The sequence below is a fragment of the Fulmarus glacialis genome, unplaced genomic scaffold (genome assembly GCF_000690835.1).
Source record: "Fulmarus glacialis isolate BGI_N327 unplaced genomic scaffold, ASM69083v1 scaffold15504, whole genome shotgun sequence".
Lineage (NCBI taxonomy): Eukaryota > Metazoa > Chordata > Aves > Procellariiformes > Procellariidae > Fulmarus > Fulmarus glacialis.
The window spans coordinates 49,466-74,185 of NW_009207546.1; the positions used below are offsets into that span (position 1 = coordinate 49,466).

General features: G+C 34.8%; 1 protein-coding gene across 1 annotated transcript in view; it reads right to left on the minus strand.

The window, feature by feature from the left end:
• Positions 1 to 24,720, minus strand: part of LOC104075605 (calcium-activated potassium channel subunit alpha-1-like) — a gene marked incomplete at its 3' end in the record, with an annotated part of 73,445 nt that overhangs the window by 45,549 nt on the left and 3,176 nt on the right. Inside the window, exons 2-3 of the mRNA XM_009576163.1 lie at positions 14,821 to 14,907; positions 10,573 to 10,649 (exon numbers count right to left, since the gene is read on the minus strand). Coding sequence (XP_009574458.1) covers positions 10,573 to 10,649; positions 14,821 to 14,907 — 164 coding nt within the window. The remainder of the gene's footprint in view (positions 1 to 10,572; positions 10,650 to 14,820; positions 14,908 to 24,720) is intronic.

The window sequence follows — 24,720 nt, forward strand, 5'->3', positions numbered from 1 at the left end:
TTTGCCTGTTATGAATGTCTAAAGAGGACAAGAAAATGAAAAAAAAAAAAAAAAAAAAAAAAAAAAATCACCATTTTGTTTAACAATCTTCCTCAATTGTTGACATCACACTGATAAAGGAAGCTTTGGAATCCCTACAGCTTGCCCAAAGAATTAATGGCTACGCAGAATTGTTCTAACTCCTCTGTCTTCTCCCTCTCAACTCTGATTTTTCAAAAGAGCTTTTGGGGCATATTCCAGAATGGTACCGTCCTATAGGACAGTATAGATCTATACCTATAAGTATAGATTCTACTGTTAATTTCAAAAAGTTTGCATCAGGAAATTTGCATCAGGCTAGTCCTTCTAAAAAGGCACTACAAAAAGTACAACCATTTTTAGTAAGATTTTTGCTGTTTCAGTATTAGATGGAAGGTCCTGCCTTATTGAGAATGAAGAGTTACAAACAAAACTAAAGATACTGGTAGCAGTATAGAATAGAATTCCAGCTACTACAGTTCAGCTACTAAGTTGTACCCTGTGTATTTATTCACTGCCTATTGCATGCTGCTCTAGTGCCAGCACTATTAAAGCTGTCCACTTAGCACCATATAGATTTAGACACAGGTCTGTTCCTCCACTGAAGCACTTATTGTTTAATTAATGACAATTTATATTGTATGAATTAAATAAAAAAGATGTCACCAAACTGCACTACTAAGGTCCTGCATGCTGTTGCAAGAGCATGCTTCATAAAGAGCACACAAAGCAAAATAATGAATAACATTTTTCGTATTAAAAATAAATTAAAACAGAAATATAAATACAGAGCTGTAGTAAAATTTGAGTTTGACTTTCTTAAAAAGCATCAGCCCAGTAAAACTCACAGAACTACAATGTACGACACAAGACGGGGATGATACCACAGACACCACAGACATGGAACAGCATGTGTTGGTGTTAAAACTTACAGGCACGTAAACTGGTGGAGCAATCATTAACAGAGACAGAAGAAAGTGGGAAGGCTCTCTCAAGGGTGTCCATGTTACTATGTACACTGCCTGACATGCAAGAGCAGTCACGCTCAGAGCGTCCGCAATCAAAACAACATGCCAGTTTCATTCTCTTGTAGATGGACATCTTGGCTATAACCATGTGTTGGATGGGAGGAGAGGAAGAGCAGCAGGTTAATGGCAAGGTTATATATATAACAAGGCAGCTGGAAGGTAATTTAAGGGATTTAATACAGGCCTTAGTTTATGTTAACAGTCTTGACCCAGGAAAAAAAATGCAATAAGATTATTGATAACACTTTGGCTGTACATTAAAAGTAGGGCAAAAGATATATTGCTCTTTATTTCTGTTCAGTCTTATAGGGTGACCGCAGACATGGGGAAGAACTACTGTTTACAGTCAAATGTTTGGATCAAAAAAGAACATAGTAAAAGCAGAGAATCCTAAGAATATATTTTTCCCTTGGCACAATTAATACTACTGGGCTAAAATGAAAAGAAAAATCTAAAGTTGCTAATTCATTAAATATTTTTGGCCTATCCTGCTTCCTGTAAAAATCAAAGACTTTTATATATCTATATATATATATGTATGTATACACATACAAAAACACACATACACATATATTCTTACATACACACACTCACACACACATATACATTATACACATACATATATATACATATATAAAAATATATTTATTCTTAAATATATGCTAATAATTTCTCTGTATTAAACTGTGCCAGGGAACTCCTTTATTGCAACAAATCACACATTACTAGCGAGTTACAAGATGTTAATAAAATTTTCTGAAAAATTTACTTTGTTTACATTATATCTCCAGGAATTCAAATTAACTCTTGACAGAATACCAGAATTTGCCCATATAAGAGACACAACTAATAATGGTAAATATGCTTGACATTAAAATCAGTTCACAAATAAGGCATCACCAAAAGCACACAGAGCATTGGTCCATTGAAACATGCTGAACCAATCACTGCCATGTTTTCTGCTCTGGAATCAAAGGTAGATCAAGAACCAAATAACTGAATGTAGAATTAGGGGCTAATTCCAAAAGGAGTGCCATGTTAGAACTGAACATTTATATCCTTCAGTCATGGGAATGTCCTTGTTATATATTTCTAGAAACATACAGCATCCTATTTTATAAATGCACGTGTAATTACCATCATGCAATTTTGTATGTTACCTGAATCACAGGTACATTTAAGTCTGAAGAAATGCAAAGGCCACTTAGATTGTTTCACATGTTGCACTGAACCAACACTTTTGGTAATGGTTTAGATTGAACTGACTCAATTATACTAAAAACAAAACAGAACACTGACAGGCAAAAACAAAACCTTAAAAGCAAATGCAGAAAAAAGGTAATGTTTCTCTGGCCTGTACCTTCAGTTTAGGATGTCTTTTTTGCATTATGGTAATGACTTTAAATTTAAAATAATTTCTCTTTTTTTTTTTTTTCCCAGTTTCTTAATGCCACAGTCACCAGGGAAGAGGGATTGAAATCACTCAAATGGGTCAAGTCCTGTTCTAAGGCCTTGATGACTTGCCATACAGTATACTTGTCAAGCAAGGGTAACATTATGATTGTGGAAAACAGGCATTGAGGGAGATGAATGAGTGATCTCTTCAGCAGCGACTCCATTCCTCTAAAACTTTGCTCACATGACTAATGCCATGTTCTTTTAGCATCCTAGTAGAGTTATCTTACAGCTGTTCAGAAAGTCATCATGCAGCATCAGGCTTGTTCATTGCATGGTACATCATTCCTCAGAGCTTGGCTTTTAGTAAGAAGGTTTCCACTGCAGCTTTTGATGCATACGCATTCAAACTACACAGAAAATTCAAAACAGCATTTTTTTTCCCCATGGTTTCCCTCTGTCTAACTCTTCCCAACACATTCTTTAAAATTGAAAAGTTGGGCAGAAAAAGAAAAGTGAAATATGTTACCAAAAATGTGGAAGTCTTTCCATTACGCCTATTTTATTATTTTCACTTTAAGGAAATGAAAGAAAAATAAAGGGCATTTGTGAGATACACTAACAGTAGATGAGGCAAAAGGCAGGCCCATTTTGTTTTAATTATAGCTGTTTTGAAGTACTTTTTCTAATCAAATGCTGTAGCAAAACACACTGCTCAGAAATTCTCAACTGCTATGTCATTGGTTAGTAACAGTCCCTGGTTTTCATTTACTTGTAGCCATATCTTGTCAACAGTCAATAATAGGATAGGACACATTTACAAAAATTAAAAGAAATCATCCTTAAGGGCAAAGAGGGTTGGGGAGGAAAACTTTTTGTACCGTTTTCATCAGACTTAAACCAATGAAGTAGGAAATTTAAGCCCTTCTGCTCAATAGGGGAAGGACTCCATGGCGCTTCTCAAAAGCAATGCCCTTTCAGGGACTGTTTTTAACTATTATTATCAGTTGTTCTGGAGATCATGCATCATTTTAATATTTCACATCATTAACATGCAGGAAACAGGCTTGGACCTGGAAATATAAGTAGCAGAAAGGACTTGCTATAAGGGTTTCAACCAGTATATAAGCAACTGCATATCAGAGCAATACATTTTGGAAAGAAAACATGCTGTTACTCTTCATTCCTTTTATACAGTCATTGTTACATTCATACCAAATACAATACTTATTTTCTTTTAAATAAAACAAAACATGGATTATTAGTAGGGATGACTAGTGACAAGATCAAAGACAAGACAGAAATGATTTTAAATGGTTCAGCCACACACATACCATTTCCTATAAAACTTCCATAAATGTTAACAAAAAATGGGAATTATCAGAGAGACAGGGGGACCTTAAGAACAGCCTCTGAGTGGGTGTTAAATTCACTTGACACCTGTAGCACCTGCATAAGAATCAACTCATTTCTATTCATAGAAATGTTATGGATGTTGAATAGAACTGTTATTTGCAACTAGTGAAAATGTAAGTTGGGACATAAAGGAAATTACTTCCCTATTTTCAATTGAATAATAAATGGACAAAAAGGAAGAACAGATCCTTCTACTTAGTATGATGACAATCCCACAGCATTTGTAAAACGAATTAGTAAAAATATCAGGGGATGTTATCATGGACATGGAAATCAGACTACTTAAATAATTTTACTGACAAAACAAGGCATATATGAACTAGTCATTTTCTGATTTGTTAAGAGTAAAAGGAAAGCAAAATTTCTGCCAATTATTTATAAAGTAAATAAATTCTTTTAAAAACTTTTTTTGTTGCAATTTTTCTCAGAAGGCAGTAGCCTTCCATTCTAATAAGGAAGGAATGTCTAAGCTTCTAGCAGTACCTTGCTTTCTGATCTCAAAAACTCAAAAAGTCCAGTCAAAATTTCTAGATTGTCTGGATCTGAGGTGTTGCTTAGAGTTCACAAACAGTAATGGGAAATATTTCCAGCTGCAAAAATAAGCAAAGGAAACTGCAGATTATTCTCTACCTAAGATGTCAAGGAACAGCTCCTTTTTTTTTAAAGCAAGCAGAACAAAGTATCCCTTCATCTTTGCTGACTTTTTTTTTTTTTTTTTAAACCATACAGTCTACCCAATCCTCGTATTCCACCCATCACTAGAGCAGTTTTTCCTTGTGACCTCAACGGTTACAAAAAGTAGATCTACGAGGACATCTAGTGGATCTCTAGGAGATAACAGCTGGTTAAGAAGATGAACTGGGGGTTTCTTGACCAGCAAATGGTAAAAAAAGGTCCCACTACACTTAGGAATTGAAATGCATATAGTGTCATTTCAATTCATCAAGTTCTCATGATCCACACTATGAGTAGAATAACAGCAGCATTAAAGACGACCAGACTGATTTGATCGCCTTTTAGCAATGCTGGTTAGCATCATGAGACTGAAATATTGAAAGGACTTCCCCCAGCACAATTTCAGTTTCCTGAAAAATACAGCAGTGTATCTTAAACTGTTTGTGAGAATTTATTTTCTCTTAACACAACAGGTGAAGCTATCTCTCCATTATTTAATTTTACAAAACAACTTCAAGATCACCAAGTCAGCTTGTTCCCTATCTTGCAATTTTTGCAATCAAAGGCAATTGGTTAGTAGTTTGCTGTAATTCATACGGTGCTGTTCTTTGTCAAAACTGTAGAAACAGCAGGTGACCTGAGTGGACATTTTGCGCTATTTTAGTAGCTATAAGAATGACTCACAGGTTTTTAAGTAATGGCACATTTATAGACCAATTCATTTGAATTTTCAAATCTGATCATGACCTTTCCTTCGTTACCTTAAAGAAGACTTTCAGCCAGTGTGCTCTCAAAGCTAACTGCATTTCTGAACAAACTGAAGCTATTGGGGAAATGGAAAAAAACAGCCAAAGCTACATGACCTTTTCTTTTTTAATACTCTCTTAGCATGAAGAGCTTTTTTATTTGTTTATTTATTACTATTTAACTAATTTCTCTGGTTCAGAAAGGCCTCAACATAGAAACATATTTAAAATAAATACATTGCTTCAAATAAATCCAAATTACTTGCAGTATTTTGCCTCAAAGTCAATAGGATTCATAATTTTATCCACAGAAATTAGTTTCTTTCTGGTTTATTATTAAAGTATTGATTCTTATCATGCTGACCTGTTTCACAATCCGCTTTTCTGTGCTGCCCCATCTTTCTGCTGTGTCATTCTGTTGGCTGAAAACAGACCTTTGGAGAAATTTCTGTTCTCTGTTTGAATGCTTTCTACCACAATAGGATCTCAGTGCTTTAGTGTAGTTTGCAGGCACCACAAGAAAAATAGTAAATAATGATAATCATAATTACAGCCATCACAATTCCAAGATGGCTAGCACTTTGTCACGCAACTCCAGGAGTGTCAACTTTTCCTTGATTCTTTGCAAGATCCTACGGTGTGTACAACTGAGAGGGGAAAAATATCTCAATCCTGATTAAGACCTGAAGTGTTATCACACAATAAATACAGGACATCTGGGTGAAATGTTGAAAAAGTCTCATAGCCTCACTTATTTAGAATAGCTGCAGTTACACGATATGGTTAGCAGCCTCAATCTGGTATAGTAATGCCTTACTGCAGCTATGAAATATTGATCCCTCTTGCTGTTTGAAAGAACAAGCCCATATAATCCCAACACTGTCCTATAACCAGTACATTTCTCTGCAGTGCTTGTATTTCTAAGCAGCAAATTCTTTCCATGTCCCAAATGCTGTGTTTATTTAAATTATCACAACGGTATACACTAAAAGTGGCTAATGAGAGCCTTCTTAGATTTTGTACACTTTAAACTGGTATGACTTAGATTGACATGAAGTGGTCTATAAAGTTCATATTCTATATATAATAATAAAGTAAAACTTTACAGCTTAGGTCCTGAAAAGCCAGTGTGGCTCTACTCATGTAATTAATTTCAAAACAAGCAAGCTGGGGAAAATAATCACTGTAGCTTGTTTCCTGTTGAAGATACCTGTAGGTTTATATATTAAAAGTTAGCCACATATTTAATTCATTGTCTGGCTTTACCCCCATCACCTTTTTTTTTGGCAATGGGGAGAAAGGAGTTAGATAAGGACAGTAAAAGCCTGCTGTGTTGCTCTTTGTGTCAGCTAGGCAATGGAGAAGACAAAGTACAAAAAATTGAACATGGGTCTGACGATGAATTGCACTTAACCAAGCAAACAGAGCTATAGTGGTAATTACCCCAGCCTAACCGACATCCCTAAAAATTCATGACATATCTCTAGAATCATTTCAAGGAAATGCCGTTGCCAAGGTCTCATTTTCAAATAGGGATAAAAAATAAGGTTGGGGGAAAAAAGGGGCAAAAAGGTAGAAGTAGGGAAGACTGCTGTATTTTCTTCAACGACACCCTAATCTCCGTGGGTGTAAACGATGAGAAACTTGTGGGTATGACGTCACTGCTACATGCAACATAAAGAAAGAAAAGAACCAAAATACTGAACAAAAATACTCTCTGCTAGAGAAAGACAGGTTGGACCGCACTCTGGGCTACAGGGAACCCATTTTTACTCACAATAGATCACTATCAGTGTGCAGTTAAAATATAGTAGGGGCCGTGTTCCAAGGCAGCAAGAGGAAAAATAAATCAAAAGTTTGTCAATTGTCATAGATTACAAGAAATTCCTTCAAACACATCAATGTACACATGATATGTCCCCTCTGGGGTTCAACCCCCACCGTTCACAGCAAGCACTGTCACTGGAAAAAATATATAGAGAATTAGACCATAGCTGTTGCACAAAATGAAAGAAACAGAAGTAGGAGGTCATCCAGTTTAGAGATTTCATCCCAACATGGCTGTGTTTTATATAAATATATACATGTATTTGGCCCCTTGCTGCAAAAACTACAGTTAAGTAGAATAGGAAAGAGATTGAAAACATTAAAAAAAAAAAATTAATAATCTGTGAATAAAATTTCCACATAAGCATTTCTCTGGACATTGTGCCATCAGCATTCATATGTTACTCAGGGAGTGGGATGGGTAAGGAGAAAGGGATGGCAAAGAAACTGCAAAAGGAAAGCGAGGTTACTGTAATTATCCCTGGCCTTGTGGAAACGTACTGATCTGCCCTGAATTATTAATATTAGGCCTAACAGGTTTGGACAAATGGCTATGTAGGTCAGACTCACATTTAGACCCCAACAATGACCCCACAAGCTAATGTTCAGACAGTACCTAAATTGATGTGCTACCTCAGATGCATTATTTAAAGAGTGTGGTTTTCAAATGTCACAGGAAGCTGCATTAATTAATGCCACCATAATTAAGTTTTCCATGTAAAGATATTCTTTCACATTTAATTCACCTAAATGTGTCAATCTTTTTACATACAACCTTTCATTTCATCTTACATATTTTCTGCATTCAGCTGCCTATAATTGCGATGTTACTTGCTAATTAAAATATGTATTTATCATATAGGACTACATATATGCATGTGTGACTATTTGCAGTGTCTTTGAAAGTCAAATTGACATATTAGCTGTTGACAGATCAGTTGACAGTTTCCTAATTCAATAACGCTTCGTTTTGGTTACACTGCATTTTTAAGACCAATGATTTGTGTAGCTTACAGATGGATAACATAGTTAAGATTTTCAAAAGTGATTAGTGATTTGAAAGCTAAAGCTAAGATATTTTACATGAATGATAGACTGCACTAAAGACTTACCTTTAAAAAAAAATCAGGTCCCATAACAGGGATCTCAAGATTGTCATCAGAATTTGAGAGACCAAAAATCACTAATTACTGTTGAAATTTTTCATTTACATTTTTTGCTGATTGACAGAACTTTAAAGCAAAGCAATTGTATTATTCCTAATAGTTGTGAGCATGCTCCTAAGCGGAAGCTGTTCTCAGCTGTACTGACAGCTGCCAGCTATCACGGTATCTGTGACCATATGCCTGTGTATGTAGGAAAGGAGGGGGGAGAGGGCAAATGAGGGGAGAGGGAGAGGGGAGACAACGAAAGGGAAATTTAAGATTTTACTCTTACTGACCATTTTTTTTTTTCTTTTTCACCTGACTCAGAGGATTCCCTCCTTACTGTTCAGTCCTCACCGCAGCAGCTCTGACAGCCGCCTTCTTCAGCCTCACTAACCCTATCATTTTGTTTCTTCATCTGTCCAACACCCTTTCATTTATTGGACTGATACGTGTGACCATGCCATTCGGAACATTTCCTAGTGCTACACACAGAAGTTGTCACTCTCCCCTCTCCATGGCCCTACTGCTGGTAATATACCCATTGTGTTGGTTGGGTCACAGGATACTCTGTTTTCTCCCTGGTTTCCTAGTACTGAGGAAGTTACATTGATTTTCATTCATGTAAAATAATAAAGGGCTCTTGCCCTTTATACTGTAAATTCCTGATTCCTATCTTCTAACAGATTTCAATGAGAAGCATAGATCTCACATTAAAATGATAGGTCTTTGGGAATTTTTTTTTTTAATCAGCACATGTGTGAAAAGCATACACTATGTGAAGGAGGAGTAGAGAAGAAAATACAAATAAAATCGGTCTTTTTTGACAGAATCTGATAAAATTAAACAGGTAACATATTTCTCTTTAACTGTTGGGTAATTTGGAAAAAAGATTGGGTTTGAGAGTTACAGGCACCCTGAGGCATCTGTAACTGGCTTTACCAGAACTTACTCAGCAGCCTCATTGGCTTTGGCAGCAGTTCAGAGGTCACATTCTCACATGGATAAACTGTTCTTGAACAATTTTTTTCCAATATGTTAGGCAATGCATACATTCCTTCCACATCAGGCATGTTTTCCACGTGCTTTGCTCTCCTTGTGGCTACTGGGAGGATAAATACCATTTTCTGTCAGTGTTTCAGCTGCTTTCTCTCAATTATACTACTTTGTTCCACACTCCTGTTTCTTGCAGGGAGAGGAGTTTCTTTAAAAACTCCATTGACATATTTTTTCTTTTTAAAATCATCTTCAAGAATTCATCAATTTCAGGCACCCCTTAAAGGCAGAGAAGGTCCAGTTTAGGCTTTCTTCCATCCTCTAAGACAGTGCAGTGATAACACTATGACTGGATATAAATAAGAGAGTTTTTTCCCTTTTGAAAGTAATGATAAAATAGACATGATAAAACTCTTCTGAGATCTTTCAATTTACCTAATCAGTACTTTTGAACTGAATGATCTTTTTCATGGCATAATACCACAGAATGCACATAAATATTCAGATATCCATTGAGAAATGGATCCCTAAATCCTTTTGATATCAGTATTACAAATATGCATACATCAAAGACATCTTTGTGGTTGTGATAGTTCCTGCAAAAAGTCCTTTCAAAGTATACATAGATAAAATGTTAATTTCTATATATTTACAAAAACATAGATGCAAAGTCTGATCCCAATTCCAAAATTCAATTATTTCTTCCTGCAAAATTTTCCAAACAATTTAAAAAGCAGACCTAAGAATGTAACTTAACCAAATATTAGCATTACAGATATGGAATCTTCTAAAAGGATATATGTAAGAGGCACTAATATGTATTTTCTTCCAGACAATCCTTTCCTCCTGTAAAATTGATCATTTATTTCAATAATAATTTATTTCAATAGTTATATGATGGAATATTATTCCCTAGTTTCTTCTTTTATAGAACCATGTTCAGCAAGATAGACAAAAGTTCTTTACTTTACAGAAAACTGTTGAAATTACTGGATTTCTGCATGGTATGAATGAAAGCAGAACTTCACTGTTAGCTCATTTTTAACTCAGAAACCTCCACAATTAGATGTAACTTGATTTAATTCTTCAGGTCTTAGCTTTGGACCATAACGGACTTTTTAATGAAGGAACAGGTGTGAGTGGTGTGAGATGTAATAAAAATATATGGACTTCAGAAATGCAAATGGCACTTACTATGTTGCTGTGCATTTATTTCTTAGCTTTTCTGTATCACTGTGTAAAACATGTAAACGCATGTACAAATATTCTTCAAGGACGCATAGTTCATGAAAAGGAGAGGAAGGGAGCAATAGAAATATTACTTACGCCGTTTGCAGCCACATTTTTTTATCCTTTTGGGATCCGTGATGTCATCATGACAGGCCTTGCAGTAAAAAAATGCCCTAGAGAGACAGAATGGAAAAACTGACACATTTCTTAATCCATACAAATGAAATTAGGCCCACATTTCCTCTTGTTGCAGTGCCAAATTAATGAAACATGCCAGCACTGATTTCCTTTAATCTTTGAAAAGGTTTAGACATTTAAAGTAGGAAATATTTGCTGCAAGACCATTAATTTCAAACATAAGACTCCAAATTAGTGTTTCTTTTAATATACTTTTATTTGAAAAGTAATTGGGAGAAGGGATGATAATTATGACACAGTGTATCAGTTCATTTGTCTTTCATCTTGGAAAAAAGAGCATCCAATGAATTTTGTCACGAAAATATATATATAATGAATTCTCTGTTTTTATTGGATATATCAGATTCTTTTTTTTTTTTTTTTTTTTTTTTTTAAAAAAAAAGACTGTCTAGCACCCTGGGCTAATTTTTCAGCCTGGTCACAAGTAGGACTTCATTTTGAATACAGTGAGAGATTGCAATGAGATCAATGTGACAATAACATCAGATATGCTATTTACAAAAACAACCCCAACCAAAACCAGAAAGGGAAAATCCTATCAAAATAAGTTCCTAAAGGAACATATAAATGAAAGAACTGAAATAATCTTGATTCAGACTATTTTTTTGTCTTTTATATAGGAACAGAGCGGAACCATTTTGGTTTTGAACAGACAAAAGCCAAAATTTCAAACAAAAATACACAATTAACAAAGTGAACCATCTAGGTTTCCATTTAATGCTTTTGGTTATGAACTTCTACTCTTGTATCAAATGGCTCGCCACTAGGTGAAGAACAAGGAGAACTACGGAAGTGAGAAAGGGTAAACATTTGACTTTATAGAAGATTAAAACAAAATTCCAATTTAATAAATATGCATCAGACTGCCCATAGGAGAGTTTAATCATGCCTGTCAAGTCAACATGTCACGTAAGGCTACTGTGACACACTTCATGAGAATTATGCAGCTGGCCTCTAGCTGGACAGTTAGAGTTTCCCAGGATTCTTGCTGGCATAACAAATTAAACATACTTTTTAACCTGCTGAAATTTCCCTGTACTTATCCATATTCAGGATATGTCAGCTCCATGCCTATCCTCCCAACCCTCTCTCATTGCATACTTCTCAATACAAATTGGCAGTAAGAACCAAAGGTGCCACTTTGCAACCACTCATGGATTTTGCTGACAGTACGACACACCGCTACAACAGTATGGAGGTCACTGGAACAGAACAATCTACAGTCCAAAATATAAAAAGAAAAAGAAATAATATTAATACACAGCCTCTGTTCAGCTAGGATGACTGCTACTAATTCTTTTTAGATTAATTAGACAGTGTCCACCATAGGTAGAACTATATTAAAGGAAATGTTCAGAAATATGAACTAGATGCTAATTCAAATAGTTACGAATTTATCTAAGTTATTTTACACCTCTGAGTAATGGCCCAAGTAAAGTGGCCCATCAGGAGAAAGGCAGCAGGTCTAGCATATGAGATATGGACCAGAGAATACACATTTAAATTTGCAGTAAGACCTCACTGAATGTTATTAACATTTCTAAAATCAAGATAGCATGCAAGCTACTGATGGAAGATGTAAGTCCTAAATGTAGCAGATGTAACTTCTCTAAGAAACTAACAGGAAGATTACTCTTTCAGACTGTGAAATTTTCTTACTATTTCCAAGAAGCAAGATGTAAAATGAAAAAGCCTTCTCTGAGCATTTGTATACTTTTCTGCAGAAAGTTTCTGGTCTTCAAAATGCTCACCTTCCAACAAAAAGAAAAAAAACTGCCTCCAAGGAAATGAGAATAAAATAGTTTTCAAACTATGAGTCAATGTCAAGACGTAAGCAAGGAGGAGAGAACTGCCTCCAATTTTTACAATTTCTCCCCAATCCAGCTGTAAGCCCCTGTATTGAACAAGAATCCACTATCACAAATATCCCCTCACAAAACTTCATGACACGAATGGGACATAGGTAATTTATACAGATCATGTTTCTGTAGTCCACTGCAGGACAAATGTCCTAAAGAGTACTTTCAATCCTATGTGCAAAGTCAAGAGCAAACCCCTGAAGTGACTGCTGTAATAAAATTATCCTTTTATATAATTGGGTTGAATTAAGTGGATTTGAAGCATGTGGATTTCTGATGTTAGTACATGTAAATGGATAAAGAATAATAAAGATGCAATTCATATAATTTGTATTATATTTAAACACTCAACATTTTACATGAAGCTATTTACCTAGGCATAATTATTTCTAGGTTTAGTGGTTTCTAATGTGAAACTATTGTTCTAAAAATGCAAAAGTAGTTCTAGCAAGAAGAGTAATTGAACATTACATGTTATATTTCATTGTGAAATACATATTTGATAAATATGAATAGCTTTAGCTTAAAGGAGCTGAAACTTCTCCATTAGCATGTAACACAAAACTAGAATAATTTAATTTGAATTTCAGGTATATAACATGTTTAATTTTGCTTTATTAAAAAAAACCAAAAAAACCCACTTCTTTCCCCCTCCAAAAGACCTCAATTTTAGAACACTTTTCTGACTCTGATTCATAGCTCAAAAGGGTGAAATCAACACTTTACATAATTGGTTTTGTTAGTTGAAACACATCCGATAATCATTTGCTTCACACAGAACAGCTAAGAAGCGTGGTAAGGGAGGCAGCATGTTTCTAAACAAAGCCTTCTGCACAAAGCAAGGCAGAATTGGGAATTTTGTTTCAGCTTACTATTAGATAAAATGTGCTAGATGAATGATGTGTAAATTTTCTCTAAACACATTAATAACAGTCAACTTCTCCCTGTTAAAAATGCTATGCCAGGTAATTTTTACTTACAGTCTGAAATAATTTCATAGGAGTGTAAAATGCCTTATAAATGAAAAGAAGCTAGCATCTCAGTAAAGGGATATGAAGACAGTTCTGTATATTCAAATGGAGAAAAGCACCAGAGAGGAAAAGAACTATACGCTAAAAGGCAGCGTACCTGAGGCAATGCTGGATGTAAATACTCCGAAGATGGTGCTAGAAATATCAGAGGACAGGAGCACTGCTGTGCTGTTCTCTATGCTTCACCTAGCCAAAACCTATCCTAGCTATTTCAATGAAAATAGAATTTAAGTTCTCAGTGATTTCACTGTTTTCATGTTTTGACTTTCTTTAAATATTCGTGGCAAACATGCATTGCGTAAATATTCTTTTCACTGTAATTTAATCATAAAAAGTTTAGGACTTAGTAAAGGTTATCACTTGAATATTTCATCATTCTAAGCACAGGATTTAGTTAAAATATCTATCTCAAGAAGAACATCAAGTAAAAATCAGATTCTTGATAGCATGACTTACAACAAAAATACAAGTTATGAGAAAGCACTCAGCTGCAAATATTCCTTTTCTTTTTTTTTTTTTTTAAATCTTACAGACATTGAATAATTATTTATTTTAAAAATTATTTTCTCATTGCTCTTTTATTCCTTCCAAGCATATTATAATCCTAACAAACAAGAGTACACACATTTGGTCCTAAACACAATACCATAAAACCCCTTTTCTTTCAAAACAAATCTAATACAGCCAAGTACAATGAACCAGTGAAGTTGTCTACAATGGTTGGGATACACTGCACTGTTGTGGTTTGATTTATTATTATGAGGACATAGAGTATGTAGTTCTGGTAAAGAAAAATGACAAGAACATAAATATTATTCTGCTAATGCAATTACCAAATGAACACAGTAACTTCCTCACATCAAATATTTGCTAGAGTCTATGTAAATAAGAACTACGCTAAACCTGAAACTCAGAAAAAACTGTAATCCCTGTCCTCTCTCAAAGTAATTAAACCGAGAAATATTAATTATAGAGAAATCAGATCAAAATATTTTACATTTTCTAGTAGGACTCAGTAAAAAAGCCTCTTCATTTCTTTTCACATCTGCTGTAAAATTATTTCATTTCCTTGATATTTAGGACTGTAGTTAAGAAAATGGCATGCACACAATTGGTTGACTAACGTACCAACTCAATTCCTCCTAAGAATCTTTAAACAGATTATAATGAAAATTAGGTGAGGTGTTTACATGTAAAGAAAAAACAGAAATTAAATACTATATGTTTAAATTTAGAGATAAAAATATATGAATTACCTTTTTACTTCTTTGGCATCACTTGCAATGAAGAATCCTAAAGTACCTTCTTGAATCTTGACGTGGTTTCCAGGATTGATTAATATACTGCTCAGTGAAACAAGAACAAAAACAACAAAACCATAAGTTTAAATTACTTTTAACTGAATGTTCCAAATAGCTTTATTTGGTTCTGTTATAGGGGACCCACTAGTTAGGAAAGGCTGCAAGGAAATTTTAAGCCATTCTTCCTTGAAATTTCCAATCAAATAACAGTTTCACATGCTTTTTACAAAAACTTAAGTTTGAGACAGCCACACGCCTCCGCCTATAATCACATCATTTAAGTGTTTACATCTGTTTTCTTATGGTTTTGCATTAAATATAGACTATACAAAATCACAAAGCCTCTCAGAAACATGATGTGTGAAGCTGAGCATTTCAGCTTTCTTGTTCTGTCATGCAAAGTGGTGAAAAATTCACAATACGGTGAAAAGGGAAGAAACAGCAACCACCACTCAATAACAATACAAAATATAATTTATGAAGCTAAACCTTTTGATGCAAATTTTTGCCAATTTCTAGTGAAATAGAATGTTAATGGGACCCCTATCTGGACATATAATATTATTGTTTAAAATAATAAATGCACACATACACTCAAGGGGAATGGTACAAGACAACCAGTCACGATAGCTGAAAAAACATAAAATGAATAGAAAATTTTTAAAACACTGCTATGCAGCAATGGAAGAACAAAAATAACCCAACCACGCTGATAGAATAGCCGCAGCTAAATTTGACAAAGGAAATTATAAACTGCTATCAAGAAGTGAGGTACTTCATGACAGTCTACGAAATATCTTTTTTGTTTTCACAATAATTTAATGCTAGACTTTAGGTAAAGCAATTTGCAAAGTACCAAGCTAAATATGAATATACAGATAGAGATAGATGAAAATATATTCTCCAACAAGTTTTATTAACGTGTAATACAACTAAGCTTTTGACCTGCTAAAACTTAATAAAGCTTGTCAAAAGTTCTCTCTTTTTTGTCTTTTATGAAAGCTTAGCCTTTGTAAGTCAAAATGTAGTAATGGCACACATACGCAATTTACAGTAAATAAAGATTACCACCAATTTAAACGCTTGTGGATTTAGCAAAAATTGATTTTGGGGAAGTGTATATATACAAAAATAAATAAAGCACATTTCTGAACAGACATACATTACTAAAATTTGAAGGCCAAAAATCTTTCATGTTATTGTTAGGAGGGAAAATGGGTCTTGGCCGATCTTTTATTCAAGATGTTATTTATCATCTATACATTAGTAATAAATTAGTGTGACAAAAAATATACCTGAAAGCTTTAAAATAAGCACATAGTTTTGTGTGATTATACACGACCACAAGGCCCTATGAAAAGAATATGCAGGCTGCAAAACAAAGCGCTCATGAGTTAAGCATTAGAAGTTGGTCACGCAGCCGTAATTCAGCTCCCATTATGTAGATGTTATGATACAATTCTTAATTTAATAGCCACAAACTACTTTTTTCTCACAATCTGGAACTTCATTCAGTGGTGTTTTACTGCCATTACTCCAGGCATGGCTTCATGTAGTTTATCTTTCTTTAAAATCAGCATCATATTTTTCTTATGTGTTTTTCTGCAGTGTTCATCACTATAGCATGCAAAAGATTCACAAACACATAATTTATTTTACAAGAAGAATGAAGATATAGTATTATCCCATTTTACAGATGAGAGATTAAGTCACTATGAGATATAGTGGCTATTAATTTGGGATGCCTACAGGCCATTTTTTGAAAGTATTTAGCATTGCATAGCTCCATATACGCCTTCTAGGGACTTTTGCTGTAAGAATGCTCAGCATTTCCAAAAGCCCAGCCTCTGGTCCCCAAAATAATAAACACTTAATCACAAGTCATCTGTAAAAGGTTTGGTTTAAATTATTAGCTCGCTCTCACACAGATATTCTGTGGCAGAGGCTGGAGCAGAAACTAAATCTCAAAGAAGGCATTTACCCAGATATCCTTCCTTTTCCTTCATTCAGTTTCAAGCTTTGCAACAAAAACGAGAACTACAGAAAATGGAAGTCATCACCACAGAAAGCACGTTCATCTCCACAGCACACTTCAGTAATATTGCAAAAAATTAAATGTAATGGTGTAAATAACGCCTTCATTATGCACACAGATAAATGGGATGAATTTAAGTTGCACAGCTAAACTTCATATCTGGTATTTCTTTTGTTAGTGTATTGGGCTTAAAGGTTGCGCTTGCAACCAAAACATTTACCTAATGCAGTTTTAGAACGCAATTTCACAGGTTTTAAAATGGAATAAAACAGAGGAAAAAAACCCAAAAAACCCACAAGAATTTCTTCATACGAAACCAGTCAATCAAGTCACGAACAGGTTGGAAAATTTAGATTCCCTGCACAAACTTTTGTCACTTGAGCCAACCGAGCACTCTACTAGCTATTACAGAGATACCTTAACAGGCCATCACTACTCTACCAGCCTGTGTGAGCCTAGATAAGACACTTCTCAACAACCAGGAGAGAATCTTTCTGCCACTAACTCTCCAAAGTCTTTCTGCCAAAACTTTCTGTCATGTCCGTAACTGCATTCATGTTGCAGTCTCCACCTTTCCTCTTCCCTGTCTGCTAATCCTTAATCTGCCATTATGCTGAGTATTCAGCTGTTAAACTCAAAAATCTTCTACAGATGCTAGTCTCATCTATTTCTACTATACTGTTCCTTCTAAAATATGTGAAGACTTGTAATATGGTTAGAAAAATTGGCTATTTTTATTAGGTACAAATGGGTACTGCTCTCTCAGAAAAATACTTTTTTTGCCCTTATTTCGTCCTTTGCCCTTAATCACAGAAGTATTACAGCTTTTCAGTGAAAACAGATGAACATGTTTCTTTACATAGACCCACTTTCCCCCCCCGCCCCCCTTCATTCCATTCTTGGAGATAGATAAACCATACCCAAACAGTAAAAAATCCCACCAAAAGCTCAACAACCCGTACTCCACAAGCTGAGGTAACCACTAGAGATGTAAATGATCACTCCACCTCACAGAACTTAAAATCTGACAAAGTCATAAGCAAATGAAGCAGTTCTTTTAAGAGGTAGTGAACATAATCTTAAATCAGAAGTAACTGGCTTCATTTAGGATGTAATGAATTGTGAGCATGATTTTGTATCTCAAGGTTTTCTGAGACACATTAAATTAATTCAGATGGGTCAGCGTATAGACTTTATTTTTGTCAGATCTTGTATTTCATTCACATATACTTATTTTCACAAATACAATGTATTTATAGCCACAAAATATAGATGTGATCGCAGTTAATGCAGTATGACCCCAGCAGCAAAATCTTCTGTTGGGAATAAAAATTAATTTGCCTCATCACTGGTATTGGCAAAGAGTTACAGCAAAGGCTCATAAAGCTTTGGGTTTATATACACGCTGATATTTAACCAGAGCAAAATCATGAGCAATTTCTACTGAGTCTACATGGATTTATTAAATATGCTGCTTATTAAAGCAGCAATTGAATTATTTCTTACGAGACCTGTAGTGTCATTAGCTAAAGTTATGCTTTGATAAGCACTCACTCCAATATGTTCAGCAAGGGAAATGTTTTGAATTAAAAGAATAGAATACAAGGAACAAAGAGGACAGCAAAAAATAAAACAGGCTTATGAGCATACCAAGAAGAATGCATCCATCAGTTATTTGGAGATGCATGTATCTGTTTAAGCATCTCATGAAAATATGCATATATATAGCCCCACAGTTGAGAAGATAAGTACATGGCAAAGTAAATTGGAGTTTTAAGAGGGAAAGCTTCAGCTAATGTCTCATTTTTATGTATCTCCAAGGCTGGGGAGTTTTGCAGATATAGGAAGATGTAGGAAAAGGGAAAAAAGGACAGAAACTCATTACATTTAATAGCAATATATATAGCTAATCCATATGCATTCTATGCCACACATCGGAAAAAATGCTGTTGAAAATGACATCCCTGATTTTTCCAAATATATGTTTTTATCATAAAATACAGTTTTATTTTTAATCTCCTAAATCAGCTCATGAAATCAAGCAAGGAATGCCAAATACTTTCAAAGCTTCAAAGGTCTTGATCAGATTTTATAATTTTATAACATTTCTAGTTTAGGTTACCTCAGAAACTAATCAAGTAATAGCAAGCTCAAAAAACTTTTTGTCATAATTTCCTTAACAATTCCAGTTCCAGAAATACATTCCTCAAGACAAAGCTTTTTATGACAGGTGTCACGTCACTGCAAAAAAACCAGATTATCTTTTGATTTGCTTGCTCCTTCACACATGAACATTTAGAACACATGGCAATTACAGCCATGTAAATTGAATATGTGTAAATTAAATATGATTTAGTGTGTTTAATGGGAGTTTAGTGTACTTCACCAGCATGAACTTAGGAGAAGCCAGTTCCATTACTCTATGATAATACAACAATCTGTAAGCCAAACAGAATATACAGTTTGGAAACCTCTGCTTTACATTTATCTGACGTCTAGCAAAAGTTAGTCCGTTTGCTAAAGAAGATTCACTTGGTAACTAGGTGCAAGATCACGCATCTAAGAGCAATGAAAATGTCACACATCAAAAAGTAGAAATCACCCTTGAATTCAGTTGTACTCTCAGGAATCATAGAATGAATCGTAGAATGGTTTGGGTTGGAAGGGATCGTTAAAGATCATCTAGTTCCAACCCCCTGTCATGGTAAGGGATATTTTTCACTAAAACAGATTGCTCAAAGCCCCATCCAGCCTGACATTGAACACTTAAAGCTCAGGAAAGAATCAGGAACAACAGTATCTATACAGTTGAAACTGAGTTCCCAAACTGAAATATAAGCAGGTGAAGCACAAATGGGAATTAGCGCACATTTGAGATGCACAGTTCAAAAAAAATGAAAAATTCAAATGTGGTCAGAAAAATTCTAGACAAATGCTTATGGATCTCTTTATATAGATTGTTCAATGCAAAGTTAAGATAGGACATGATGACTTTTTCATATGTCAGTGGAGAATAGATATCTGTTAGTAACTCTGACAGTGTGTTAATTTTGATCAATTTACTCACATGGATTATATCTTTCTGATGTTTTAAGTATACATGCTACCTTCAGTAAAATACAGATACATGTAAATATCTGTTCATCCATTCTTATTTACCCAAACTATCCCAGAACATGAGCATTGCTCAATACCTTTTTGGTAGTGCATGGATGATTGGCTGCACAATACAACAATATTGTGACCTAGATAAAGAATACCATATTATGTCTTCCCTTAAAGCATGAAAAGTGAGCTAATGTTTTGATTACTAATTGCAGGTCTTCCATGTTTTGCAGAACTTAAAGATATTTGATGGAGAACCTGATTGTTGGAGGTTTGAACTGTAGGACAATTTGTGAACTGACACTTTGGGGCAGGACTAATTCTCTCCAACTATTTATTTTTTACTCATTTCTGCTGTTGAGTGATTTTTATTTGTCTCCTGCTTTCAAATATCATACGTGTAGGACTCAAATTATGTTTCTTGGGTTGAAACAGCATTAGAAAGTTTGATGGTTGGTATCTTTTCATGTTATTAGAATACATAAAACGTTATTTCTAATGAATTTTCAGTATACAAAAATTTCAGTTGAAAGATGAAAAATATTCCCTGTAGCTTTCTATAATATTCAGCTATCTTCTATGTGAACCACATGGAAAAAACAACTAATCAGCTTTAGAGTCTGAACCATCATTACACTGTATGTATTTATTGGTAGGCCACTTGCTAAGTGGCATGGCTCCACAATTTGCTTTGCACAGCTTGAAACTGAGTAGGCTTCCTTTACTGCTGAAGTTGTAAATGGACATAACTTTGAACTCTTAATCTAGACATAGCATTTATACAGTAGATGACTCTCAGATTTGCATAACTTGGTCTTCTCTGAGAAAAAAATGAGGGATCTTATTAAGATGGAAGAGGTGCAGTAAAGGTCTTAAAACTGAGCTGACAAAGGCACATGGAGATGCCCAGCAAGTACAGCACAGAAAATAGGGAAAGGTAACAACATTTTACCAGCTCTATATGGAGACTAAAAACTGGAAGACACAGATAAGGTCAATCAGTAGAGACGTACACTGGAAGAATGCTTTGAAAAATTTTCCTTGTCAGCAGCCTCAGTTATGTACTGTTCTTGTTTTAAGGTTACATTTTAGACAGCACTAAAGGTGGGATTAATCTCATCTATCTTAGAATGGAAGCTGCTTTCAAGAACTGTTTCTCTCTTCCCTTGCAATCATGGACTAAGTCTGGAGAACTAAAAGGACATTAGACATCTAACATTTAGATTGATAAAGGTAAGTGAGATGAATCCCATTATCAGTGACCAATTGAACAGTTCATCCCTGCATCAAGGAAACTTGTCTGATTCAGTAACACTCCCTTTTTTTTTTTTTTCCCCAGATTTATGGCTACCCTTGTAACTGCCATCATCCCTGTCTAAAAAAAGATCAATTGTTGAATTAAATGAAACACAAATGGCAAAATTTTGACTAAACAAATGACAAAAGCTGTAACAACTCTGTTTTAAACCTTGTGGTAGATGTACTGTACCATTCCCCATGTGATTGAAACAGTAGCAATATCATCTAGTAATCAGGAAGATATAGTATTGTTTAAGAACTATTAATACATAATCTAAAACAAGACTATGTAGTATTACTGACTATAGCTACCACATTTTTAAATAAAACCAGCTATTATTCTTGATTGCTTCATGCCATGCCCAGATGAAATGCACCACTATTAGCATAATGGCCTTTTAAAATGTGCCATATCATTCACACAACTATAGAATTAGAATCACAAAATTAGTTTGAGACAATATTTTTTGTTTCAGGGTATGTTTTGGAGTGTGAAGGTAGGTGCACAAATCCCACAGTGGGAGTTGCGTGCATACCAGCTTCACACTGATCGTAACTCATAAGTATTGCTTCTTTCTTCTGGGCTCTATCATTGATGTTAATTCAGATCCATATTGCTCCACACAGAAAAATCCAGTAAGACACTAAAAAGAATACAAGGCAAAAGACACAGTGCACATTACATGCTACCGTATATTAAAGCTTAATTACTACAAGCATATAAAAGGTTGCTCCCAGGAGTTAAGTTCTTTACAATAGCAAATACTAAGTCATGGTCTATAGGATGTGCATAAGGTATTTTATTGGGGCATAGTCCAAACTAATTCAACGGTACTGGTGAATTCAATACACTTTGAAACAATTAAATTATTCCTTCTGGTTCCAGATGTGATTGATTATCAGTACAATGAAGCAGCACAATATACTTTATTCTGGGAGCAAGCAACTTCACTGGATACAACACTTCTTCATATTGCTCATCATGCCAGCGTTAACATGCCTTCACCACAAGATAATATATACTTAAAAGCAAGAAGCGAAGTAGAGGTGCAACAACTGCAGATCCTTGAAGATGCTAAGTGTTGCAGTAACTTCTCTGCAGTTGGATCATATCAATAATGCCAAACTGACAGGAAGCCACCTCTCTTTTCACACATCTACTCAGAAACCACAGGAAAATAAGGCTAAAAATTAAATAAATATAACACATACAACACACGCAACAGAACAGACATGGAAAGTAAAGTTTGGAGAGTATGATGAAGAAGGAAATTGAAATGTCTGGACAATGAGAAGGGGTCTCCAAAGAGCACCACTGACAGTCAGACAGACTGCTATAAGCAATTAGAAAAACAAAGCTGGGAGGGGGAAGACAGATGAGGAGAGGAGAGGATATGGAAGAGCATGCCTTATTTACTTCATCCAAACCAATAGCAGCAAGATAGAATGTAGATTAGAGAGGGGCTCACAGCATGGTATACCAAAAGAAAATGCAAAACATGCCATCCCGAAGAAACACCAAAACTGAGAAACAAATACAGTCAGTAACATCTTCATAAATGAGCTTAATAAATGTCATTAAAATGAATGTGACATATAGTACAAACTATCCATGGCACTTTCGCTGGAAGAGTACAATAGCTTTAATGAGTACTGTATTATGAATAACTGGGCTTAAAACAGGACCAGCAATGCAAAGAATCAGGTATTTGGTTGTTGTTAATGGAAGGTGAGATTACAAGAGAACATGAACTACTGTATTGTAAGACGTGTTTTGAAGGAGGACTCTGGGGAAAGAAGGACATCAATGAAGGTGTGAATATGGAGACAATATGGCAGCACAAGGGCTGGTAAAGACGAAATATACATCGTCACAACACAGTACAAATGAAAAAAGAGGAGGGGAGATGTTAACAGTATAGTCTGCTTTTCAAATGCAACAATCTGATACACCAATGACTCCACAAGGGCAAAAAAAAAAAAAGCCTAAAAAACTTGTACTGTTTCATTTTGTACTTCCTGCAAAGAAGTTAGTGCATGAGTCACAAGAACCAATGGAGAGAAAAATGCTATTCTCTCTCCTCTTTGAGATTGGGGGCTCAATATATAACTATACACGCAGATATATATATATATACACACACACACACACAGAGACAGATGAATATATATATATGTGTGTGTGTATATACAGAGAAAGATAGACAAAGATGTTATCTTCCTGTGTTCTTGGCAAGGAATTAGTCCTGAAGTTAGAAGGAGTGGAGGTAGGATTGAGGTTGGAAGGAAAGGTAACGAAGAGGGCATACCGCTTTCGGCTTCTGCAAACGACAAGAAAAAAATTGCAAATCAAACACTTTGATAAGAAATCAACTGACACCAAAGCAAAAGCAAAAAAACCCTTTATTTAAAAGTCTTCAAGGCTCAAAGGTTTTTCTGCTGAGAATGAGAACAAATATATGGATAGACAAAGAGAAAATTTAACAAGAGGAGTAAACACGGGGTGCAGGAGGGAAGAATCCTGGTTAGGCTTTCCTTCTTGCTTACTCATGTGGAAAAAAAAAAAAAAAAGGGGAAAAAGGAAGGCAAAAATATCTGTAAAAGGGATTTCAGATGAGGAGTTTGAATGTCTGCATTTTGAACTGGTATTTTTTGCTATCTATTCAGCAAGCTCTACTGGGACATTTTCAGGTTGATGTTCTCAAGTTCCTTTAGCATTTTTTCTACAGAAGAAACAAAACCTCTCTACAAATGAACCAAGAAAGACCATTTTTTAAGCTAAAGTATTTGACTTGCATCAGGGACACAAAAACTTATTTAAGAAATGCTTCCTACTCTTAATAACTGATTATAATATTCCCAGATACTAATTAGAGTTGAAGGAATGGCTAACTCATATTGCGACATGGAACTACTAAAGTACAGACTTTAGCAGCTGGTCAGAAGCCCACTAAATTCAGTCATGTTTTGTAAACTCAGAGGTTTCTTTGATAACTGAGCGCTAATTTAAACATTATTAAATATATAAATGTAAAGGTAAGAAAAAAAAATCTAATTGTGGCTATTTTAATTAATCTTTAAGATAGCTTGATGAGAAACAGTTGCCTAAAAAGATAAACATACTATAGATACTTTACCCATTATTTGAAAATGAGTTTGTATTTATCATATCTATGACTATATTACCTAAATTTAGGCTTAAAAACCTTTAAATTCTGCTTTTAAGCAATCTTGTAAAATCATAAATTGTTTATAATTAACAATCTAATACTGTCAAAACATGTTATCAAGGTGTGCTTACTGTTTTGTATAGCTTTATTAAGAGTCAAGAAAAAAGGAGAAAAAACCCAACTGCAAGCAGTTGGAAGCTCAGCTACTGCTAACTTGTACATTAATATTAGCTTGGATAGAGTTCT